Source organism: Crinia signifera, chromosome 2 (assembly GCF_055691185.1).
Source record: "Crinia signifera chromosome 2, ASM5569118v1, whole genome shotgun sequence".
Lineage (NCBI taxonomy): Eukaryota > Metazoa > Chordata > Amphibia > Anura > Myobatrachidae > Crinia > Crinia signifera.
Window position 1 is genome coordinate 395,198,221 of NC_139218.1, and position 10,834 is coordinate 395,209,054.

At 45.6% G+C, this 10,834-nt stretch overlaps 2 protein-coding genes across 2 annotated transcripts in view; both read right to left on the minus strand.

The window, feature by feature from the left end:
- Window positions 1-70, minus strand: part of LOC146059259 (odorant receptor 131-2-like) — a 17,567-nt gene extending 17,497 nt beyond the window's left edge. The window contains exon 1 of the mRNA XM_083171362.1: window positions 1-70. This exon is cut by the window's left edge and continues 249 nt beyond it. The gene's annotated coding sequence lies outside the window, so the exon portion shown is untranslated.
- Window positions 71-3,688: 3,618 nt separating this feature from the next.
- On the minus strand, window positions 3,689-4,591 carry LOC146059685 (odorant receptor 131-2-like). The gene has a single exon (XM_083172132.1). It carries the CDS (start codon window positions 4,589-4,591, stop codon window positions 3,689-3,691), a length of 903 nt encoding a protein of 300 aa, XP_083028258.1.
- Between the last annotated feature and the right edge of the window lie 6,243 nt (window positions 4,592-10,834).

Sequence of the window (10,834 nt, forward strand, 5' to 3'; positions counted from 1 at the left end):
GGTGCCACTATGTACTGTATATCAATATCTTGGTGGTAAATAATAAAAGACGATTTTTATATGTCTACTATGCATAGGTAATGCTGTATATCTTGGAGTACATCTTTTGTAAATAGGGGAATGTGCTATTTACAAAAGATGTACTCCAAGATATACAGCATTACCTATGCATAGTAGACATATAAAAATCGTCTTTTATTATTTACCACCAAGATATTGATATACAGTACATAGTGGCACCTCTAACAGCCATCAGCACTTTGGTCACGTTTTGTTTATGTTTTATATCCAGCAATGTTATCATGCTGGTCTTACACACACTGTTTACTTTCACTTCACTCTGTTTCTCCCACACAGTGTCTGCGTGAGCCCAGCAACACTCCAGTTGTCCTGGCAACGGCCCGATGATGTCAGAGGGCGGAGCTACGATTCAGGAAGTGCTGCAGGGAAGCACAGATGCTGGGGAACAGAACATGCTGCTAGATATAAGGTAAGAAAACACATAGCTCCTGTTCTTTTTCACAGCACTACACGCACTTTTCATGCTACACAAGCCCTGATGATAAAGCCGCACCGGCTTTGAAACGTTGGCAGACATGCTTGTATTCTTTTGAAAACTTTGCACATAAAATTTGGATTCTACCCATCCAGCTGATCGAGTGCCGCCTGTTTCTTTGGGGGTCCCCCCAGGTCCCTCAATCTAACTCTACTGTTTATATATATATATATATATATATATATATATATATATAGATCTATATATATATATATATATATGGTACTTGTGTAGTTTCACGGCGTGCATCTGAGTCCCCTTGCGGGGCTCGCTTCGCTCGCCCACGCTGCGGGCTCGGTGGCTCGCTATGCTCGCCACGCTATCTAAAATCAACTCCATGCCAACATGGATAGTGGGGGTATGAACTATCCATGTTGGCATGGAGTTAAGTTAGTTTATTTTAGATAGTTTGCTGAGCGTAAAAACCGGAAGTACCATATATATATACATATAAAACCAGCTGGCTGTGAAAAAATGTACCTGGCTGCTGGGCTGGCTTGCGGGCAGGGCAAGGCAGGAGAGGAGAGAAGGCAGCCGGATAGCATTTTCCAGAGCTGGGCTGGCAGAGCTGGGCTGGCAGAGCTGAGCGTGCGGGAGCAGCAGCGCTGGGCAGGCGCAGCAGCGGGCCTGCAGACACTCACGAGATGATTACATCATCTCGCGAGCGCGTCTGGCTAGCAAGCTCCGTAACGGCGGTGGCGGCGGCGGCGAACGGGAATTATGTGGGGGACTGGACCGGAGGCTTTTTAAGACACCCGGATTCCAGGAGAATCCCAGAATCCGGGAAACTGGAAAAGCCTCCGGGTGGGTTGCCACCAAAAACGGGAGATTCCCGGAAATCCGGGAGAGGTGGCAACCCTAGTCACGGCTTTCTCAGAGCTGAAGGCTGTCTGACTCCTGTGCAAGCTGCTGGGAGAAAGCTGAGGATGTACTGCTGAGTACCCCTCAAATAATGGTCCACCACCCAGGAGAGAGCAATTCCGCCCAAAGTTATGAGGAAAAATGGGGGGCGCTTGTCACGGTTGGTTTCATCAGACAGCTGCTAAAAACAGGGTAGTTACTCCTGTAGAATATATAACTCAAAAACATATAAGTATGCAGTGCTCAAAATGTCTAAATGATTGGATTGTCTTCACAAAAACTTTTTATTTAAAACTGATATTTATATATTCATGTGCATATGGTAAATAAAACCATTAAATGCACTTGGTTAGCATAATATCTGTTCCTAAAATGCCCTTATGATATCCAGACAGAATCTTTATATAGATGTTTGAAGCCCCAGTTAGGCGGTACATCCATACTGGTCCAGTAGGTATAAGGCCAGTTAACCACTAGAGAAACTCAGAGGTAGATTTATTAAGCTTGGTGAAGTGATAAATTGTCTGCTTTTTATCACCGGCCAATCAGCTCCTACCTGTCATTTTTCAAACTTAGCCTGTAACGCCAATAGCCTGGAGAAAAGGTGTGTGTGTGTGTGTGGTAATGTTCTGATGCGTTTTGCTGCATCCCAAGTGCAGCTTTATCAAAGGTTATCAAACTAGTGTACTGCGTACCCGCGCTACACTCAGCACACTAATGTATTCTCCCTCTATGCGGACATGGATGGTGAAGTAAGAACAAGACGTTGTTTCCATGAAAACGCTGGGCGTACATATGGTAATCCGGCCGTGACACACGTGTGGTGGGCGGACATATGACATAGCCGGATGCCAGCTGCCCGCCCCTATCCCTGCTTTCACACGGAGAAATGTCCGAGTGGTCTGGAGCACTTGGTGCTGTCTGACCACTCGGTCCAGCATTCGATGGTCGGCGATTTTTTAAAGGAAACAATGCAGTAATGCAGTAATGTTCTAGGACAGTGGTTCCCAACCCTGGTCCTCAAGTACCCCAACAGTGCATGTTTTCCAGGTCTCCTCACAGAATCACAAGTGCTATAATTAGCTCCACTTGTGGATCTTTTCAAATGAGCCTGAATAATAAGTGCACCTGCCGGGTGACCTGGAAAACGTGCACTGTTTGGGGTACTTGAGGACCAGGGTTGGGAACCACTGTTCTAGGAGATCGATACTGTATCAATCATACCAGAAAAGGTCTCTTACAGGACCAAATTATTTAGCATATTCAATTATGTGTAAAAATGTCAGCCCTGTAGAAGATTTACTTGATGCGCGTTTCATGGGGATAACTGTCGACTTCATCAGAGGTAAATGTTGATCCTAAATGTTGTTAATCAATATATATAATCAAGCATGTCAACTTTTACCGTGATAACCGTGCTACTTGCGTCCCAAAGTTGGTGTTATTTTCTACAAGTTGTGTAAAATATCATGCATACTCTAGGTTTGTAGAAACATAACATGTGAACTCTTACGGCCCCCATACACTATGCGACTTCTCCAGGGGGAGAAGTCCCATCCGATCCCCCTTGAGCCACCGGGCTGGAGATTTAAATGTGATACATCATGCTGATTGGTGGGTGGCTGGAGCTATTTACCAATCAGAGTGCTGACAGCCATTCACTGTATGGAAACAAGTGGGTGTGGAGGGGCCCCAAATGCATTGCATTGCCGGGTCATACAATGCTGTTAAGATGGCCCTGGTCAGGATACCTGAGTCAGTTTGATGAACCCCAGCACCCCCACCACAGGGATGCTGACCACATCCAGTTCTATCCTGTCTATCTTTTATATATTTAGCCAGGTCTGTCACTCATCCCATGTGTGTATAATGCTGGGCGGGGTTACAAGAGTGATGGACTGCGTTATACATACATAGTTTCTGCCTTAGGACCCCCCAGCGTTATACACAAACCCGCCCCCCCTAGGGAAAAGACCAGAGTTATACACATCCCTACCCCCTTGGAAAACACCTCCCCCCACCCCCATCCAGGGCTACAGCACCACCCACCATTATACACCACAGCAGCCAACAGTGCCGCTTACACACATAATACCCCTAGTATGACTTACCTTTCTACATGCGATCATGTGGAAGTATTGGGATAGAATGAAGAATTCAAATTAAGCAAATCCATGAGGTCCATTTAATTTAATGTTGTTATTTTGTTTATATTATACCTATATACAGTAGCATGTTTGCTCAAAAGTATTATTTTTACAGATAGGACCTCTAATATAAGCACACATTTCTTATATGTTTACCAACAACCTCATCCCTAATTCCATATATCAATGGACTTATAAATCTTGGAATACACATAAGCAGAAAGAAGTTGATCAATGGCATATAGTAAATATATTGTGTTAAATATTTGTCAGTATATGTAGAAGATAAGGACAACATGCATAACATGAGCTGAAACGCGTGGAGCAGGACGGTTTTTCCAGCCTTAGAAGCAGATTTCCTGGCAGCAATCCTCTGAGCAACCAGCATGACTTTGATGTACGTGTAGGCGATTATCAGTCCAACCGCGATAAAGCTAATTGCTATAGTTACTGTTCTTAGGACAACCTGCACCTCATTCACTATCAATAGTGGCCAGTTGCAGATGATACTGAATGAAAAGACGCGTTTCTCCACTGAAAAACAAAAAGCAATAAAATCAGTGACCTGTGGAATGAGCCCCACCGTCCACATGAGGGCGATAGCGGAAATGGATCTCTGTGGGGTGCACAACTCAGTATGCCTTAGGGGGTGGCAAATGGCTGTGTAGCGTTCCAAAGACATGAATGCCAAATTGTACGGTGTAATCCTGAATGCACAGGTGGAGAAGGTGACAATTGTGTAGCAAATTGGCAAAGGCATGTAGACCGTGTACAAAACAGATAAAAAGAGAAAAAAAGAAACAGCTAGATACCCCAGATCATTGACAAGCATGTGAATAAACAGCATATAGCGGGGGTTCTCCCGGACATGAGGAACGGTAAAGAAGACTTTCAGTATAACGCCAGTGAAGTACAAGAAGATGCAGAACAAAGAGAGCATCACTACAAAGCAACTTATTTTAATAAGATTTGGCGAGTTACTGATGTATACAGTAATGTTGCTGTTGGACTGGGTGGAGTTAGTCATTTGGTGAATTCCAAACCTACGTTGGTGCCCTGTTGAAAGAAAAAAATAAACCTTTGGGTTAGCAAACCATCAAAAAATGCATTTGTATTAATCTGCCAGTCTGGAGATTTCAGTAGATATGTTCAAACTGGTGCCATTCCGGTGTCATTCCAGTGTCATGCTGGCAGCTGGCACTAAGCTCCGCCGAGAGACCCGCTCACCACCAGGTTTTCGGGCAACGCACCGTTCAGATCCCTGCACCGGAGGCTTCCTATTACCTCCCCGACCCCTATGGAGAAGTTCCTAACCACCGGAGGTGCCATACAAGCACAAACCCCGAGCCAAGAGAAGCGTTGAACTGAAGCTAAAATGGCGCCAGGTCCCGACTCAGCACCACAGTCCCCAGCTTCTAAGAAAACAGCAAGAGCCCTGGATGCCTCTGCTCATACACAGGTACCCCGCGACCCAGATGCCCCTGTAACTAACAGAGATATTGTAGATGCCTTATCATCCACTATGACACCCCTCTTGTCCAAAGGAGTGTCGGAAATCACACAACTACAGCACCTGACAGTACGGGTCACTGATAATGAACAAAAAATAGGAGCGATCCTATTTCACGATCTACACATAGCTCAGAGAGACATTATAAATTTACAGGAGGAGAATTTCCAGCTTTGGAACAGGCTGGACGATGCCGAAAATAGAGCTAGAAGGAATAACATCAGAGTGGTTGGCTTGCCGGAAACCATTAAAGGGGCTGCATTGGACTCATTTGTCACCACCTCCCAGCCACAATTATTGGGTATACAGGAGGAATGTAAAGATTTAATCATTGAACGGGTACATCGAGTGGGTCCTACTCCCACACCAAACGACACAAGGCCACGATTAGTCCTTTTTAAATGCTTATGCTACCAACATAAACTCTCCTTTTGAAAGGCCTCTCGCAAAACTCAAACCCTGCAATGGGAGGGAAACAAGCTACGAATATTTCAAGATTTTTCTGTCAAATTATTTAAAGCACGCAGAGCCTTTTCCCCCATCTGCTCAGCCTTATTCTCGGAAAAACACAAATTCGCCCTGATGTATCCCGCCAAACTAAGGATCTTTCTGAATGACACCCACTATGATTTCTCTACACCGGATGACGCACGTGAATTCCTCAAAGAAAAGTTTCCCCTGGACATCTCTGACATTTCGGAGCACCCTGAGTGACCCTCTGATCTCATCAAATTACTATTTCCCGGTTTTGTTCATCTTATGGATCGACTCCACTTTACTTTTACTATATTATGCTGACCCTACAACTACTACCCTCTGCGGGAACTAAATTCAATATCTACTTTATGTCCACCTGAAGATATTTATCACCTGAATTTTTTCCTACAGAGGCATTCAAGCCCCACCAAGTTACCAGTTATGCACTAGATTATATTCTCAATGTATGATACCTCTGAGTTCCAAAAGGATACAACCTAGCAGTTAACTGCACAACTTTCTTTGAAATAACTATTATATTGTTACGGTCAGTCCATCCCCCTTTCCCCCTCCCCCCCACCCCCTTCCTTTACCCATTTAGAAAGCCTCTATCCAGGTTGCTATACTTCATCTTTGCCATTACAGTATATTCCCCTTAACGCCTAAAAGGGTCTCAAATGCTAGCATTGTACCGTTAGCCATACTATTTCCAAGATCTTTATGATGCTGGGGATATTTGTTACGTTTTTTACCTTAATAGTAATACATTTTCACTGTTACTGGAATGTCCATCTTTTTGCCTAGTATGTTGATCATACTACCTTTGTTATGCTATGTTTGTTCCATGTATTGTGTTGTTTGTCTTGCCCTTCCCCTCTCTCCTTGTGTTTCTTCGTGTTTCTTCCCCCCCAGACCAGACCGTACTAATCCATACTTGAAACCACCGAAGCAGAGATTGTCGACATATCAACCCTACACTTATGACTGACTTAAACGTGGGCTTTTTCAACGTCGGAGGCTTTCATTCTCCTGCCAAACGCAGGAAAGTACTACTATATTTATGTAGTCCCTTGATGTTGTATGTCTCCAAGAGACACATCTTCTCCCCCCCAGAGGTTATCAAATTACAGATGCTTCAATGGACAGTCATTGCCTCAGCTCCTAATAACTATAATAGTATAATAAGATACTAACATTTTGGAGGAAAATAATGAACTTCGTCAATACCATGTACGATACTAAATTTCCCCCTGATCCACAGGTCTGTTTGTGCCTACAGTTTGGCAACTGGATATCGGTCTTTAATTGTTCTCAGCAAAGTCCCCTACTTACGGTAATCTTTACTTCAGCTAAAAAACGTATTCTGACATACAGGATTACACCTGCCTCACCGGCGTTGACCGAGTTGCGTTCTAGACTATTCCAACTCCTTTTGTTCGACAAACGCATGATACTGCTTACCAATTCTTTATCATCCCCCTCCTTCCTAAAAAAAATGGCGCCCTTTTATACTGACGCTGTCGGAGACCCAGAAGACAACAGCCTTAAACCTAATCTCTACAGATGAAGATCTCCACAAACCCAATCTCCTTTAAGGGCTTACCACTTTCCACCATGCTCATGATCTCTCATATGTTGATACATTGCAAATTATTTACTGTGAACACAGCCTCGACATGGTCGTATGCTTAATAAAGGCCTCACTGTGTTGAACCTTTTGTAAACTTGTATCCTATGACATATACTCATGTTTATCTCTGATGTTATGTAAAAATCAATAAAAACTCTTGAAATCAAACTGTTGCCAATTGGGGTAGGGGGGTTACTAATTACCTGGGCTGGGGCTTGCTGGAGGGGCAGGAGTCAACCACTCCCTTCTACTGGGTACACTTACCTTCAGATCAAACCCCTTATCACACAGACCAAGCGTGGAAAATTGAAACCTTTCTTGTGGTTCTACCTAAGAATCAGGGAGGATGAGAGTTGGTGACATCAGAAAGGTGGAGTCTTTGAGATAGACCAGGCAGACATTACTTCTGATAGGGAGGGCCCATCAACCTTGGATTGAGGAAGATCAAGGAAAGGAATACATTGAGGCCTACAATAATTTATACAGGAAGATAGATGAACCAAACAATTGGCTTTCTGAGAGACCATGGGTAGTGGTCCAGGCTGTAAGAAAAGTACCTACCCCTACCATTCTTATGCACCCTAGAGCAGACACCATTAGGGTGATTACCAGGGGTATGGTAGGGCCTGGTATGGTCAGTTCTGTGTTAGAATCTACCAGTATGAAGACTGCTGATCTAGATATACAATAGAGATACAAGAGTCTGGGTTAAATTACAAAGGTAGAGTTAAATTACTAAAGATTCTAAACATTTAAAGGTGATGTTGCCCATAGCAACCAATCAGATTCTATCATTTATCTATTGCAACTAATCATGCTGCTTTTCTTCATGAATGATAAAAAAAACCGATGGCTCAGGTCAATGGGACACCCCTGGCCCAATCACCTTAGAGCACCAGAGGAGCTCTGAAGGTGATTGTCTCTCCGCTTTCATAGAACTCAACGTTATGAAAATAACTTTGAGTTCTATGATGAACCGGCATTTATGGCTTACGGCAAAGTTAACTGAGTTACAGCACAAGCTTAATACAGGTCAAACTTGTGGCTTAGGTCAATAAACATTGCGGTCAGCCACAAATGTCGGATTCCATCATAGAGCTCAATGTTAATCATAAAATTGAGCTCTATGGGAAGGTTAGAACCAATCATAGGTGGAGTTCCTCTGGATTCACAGCCCAAGCAATTATCAAATGGCCGCGCATACGCACGGCGCACAGTGCTCATGTACGACTCGAGACGCCCATCCAAACACTGCCAACAAAGGCTAGCCTCCCCTGGCCATTGGGTGGGAGGGCCGGTGACATCAGCAGCAGCCTACTCCCTGCAGCCTTTGCAGAGAAGGGGGGGAAATCGTTCAATGGTGAGAGATTTTCCCACTGTGTGCACAGCTGCGAATGCTTTCACATCCGTGCGCGCGCGGGGGGGGGGGGGTGTTGACGGGTTGCATTTACATGCTCACTGGGCTCCGAACACTCAAAGCCCGGCGATCAGGTCTGAATAAGGCTCTTTATATCTCTCCAAGCTATATAAAACTGGCCGTTGTTCTCAGGATTTGTTCTCTATCATTATCTGTGGTGACAGGTTCGGCCGTGCAAATTCAGACTGAACCCCTCTGTACCCCAGGAGGTAACAGGGCGATTGCCAAAGCGATTGTGGCTAGAATTAAATAAATAAAAACAATTCTTACCTTAGAATTAGGTACCGCGTTGCACAGAGTCAGATAGAAAGAGGTGAATACTGGAATAACGCCTGGAACACAGGAATCGCTGGCGAGATCGACGGCGCTACTGAGACGCTGGGGACAGAATTATCTGAATGGAACAGACCGCATGATAACAGATTCTGGAAATATAAATGATCTCCACATATTCTTCAGAAACACTGGGCCCGATTCAGACCTGATTATACAGCTGCGAAATCGCACAGCGGCTACTTTTTCTATTCACAAGCCATTCGCAAGGTGATTGACAGGAAGTAGGCATCTGGCGGTGGTAACCACCCATTTAGTGGGAGTGCCACTGGGCTACAGCGCCTACCAATAAGTGCAGGCGGGGGCACCATAGTACATACTACCAGTTCCCAAAATATCAAATTAGCGCATATAGAGAGTCTGGCTGGGCCCAGGTACTATTCAAGGGACGTGGCCTAATCCCAGGAGGTGTGGTCAAACATCTTTAGAATAAAATACAGAAACAAATAGCACTTTAAGCCCCTCCCTGACCACGCTGCAGCCCGGCGCACAGCAGCATGTGTTGGGTTGGGAAGAGCTGATGCAGCTGCTGCCGCCAGGTAACAGGGTCCCCACTGGGCCGCTCCATCAGACCTGGGTACGGGTAAGTAGTAACTCCCTCCCCTCTTTTGGCTCCAATGATCACATACATCAGACTTGGGACTTTATTCTGGTCCATTTACTGCGCCGCGCGTTCGCACAGGGGAGCCATGGTGGGCGGTGTTTAAATGACACGCATCGTTCGCAGTTCTGCATGTGAACCAGAATAATCTCCTCGAACCCTTAGAGTGTTAGTGACTTACCATTGTGGTTACCTGTATGTGATGGGTAAAACCATAACCATGGCCAAGATTATACAAGCTTAAATCTAAATTGCAGTATAAATATAAACCTGACTAACCTGGGTGCGCTACATGCAAAAGCAGCCAGTATTTACCCCACACAGAAACTATATGCAGTAAATGTACTTGCTCCCCTAGCATGCCAACATAGTTTGTTCCAGACACAAAGTTACTTTCTCTTCATGCTTTATTACAAAGTTCCAATCCCTTATACTAATAAAAACAGCAGAGCCCGCTACAGACATTATACTGCCCTCAGGTCACCAGAACTCTCCTCTATCCAGCTCTACCACGTTCTTATCTTGGATGGCACCAGCGATGCTGCAGAAACTCAGATGGCACCAGCGATGCTGCAGACACTTGGATGGCACCAGCGATGCTGCAGACACTGGGATGGCACTAGTGATGCTGCAGACACTGGGATGGCACTAGTGATGCTGCAGACACTGGGATGCTGCGGACACTGGGATGGCACTAGAGATGCTGCGGACACTGGAATGGCACTAGTGATGCTGCGGCCATTGGGATGTCACTGGTGATGCTGCGGACACTGGAATGGCACTAGTGATGCTACGGACACTGGGATGGCACTAGTGATGCTGCAGACACTGGGATGGCACCAGCGATGCTGCAGACACTGGGATGGCACTAATGATGCTGCAGACACTGGGATGGCACTAGTGATGCTGCAGACACTGGGATGGCACTAGTGATGCTGCAGACACTGGGATGGCACTAGTGATGCTGCAGACACTGGGATGGCACCAGCGATGCTGCAGACACTGGGATGGCACTAGTGATGCTGCGGACACTGGGATGTCACTAGTGATGCTGCGGACACTGGAATGGCACTAGTGATGCTGCGGACACTGGGATGGCACTAGTGATGCTGCAGACACTGGAATGGCACCAGCGATGCTGTGGACACTGGGATGGCACCGGTGATGCTGCAGACACTGGGATGGCACCAGCGATGCTGCAGACACTGGGATGGCACCGGTGATGCTGCAGACACTGGGATGGCACCAGCGATGCTACAGACACTGGGATGGCACTAGTGATGCTGCAGACACTGGGATGGC

Excerpts from the sequence above, each read along its gene's own strand:
- LOC146059685 (XM_083172132.1), bottom strand. The coding sequence starts at position 4,591 with ATGACTAACTCCACCCAGTCCAACAGCAACATTACTGTATACATCAGT.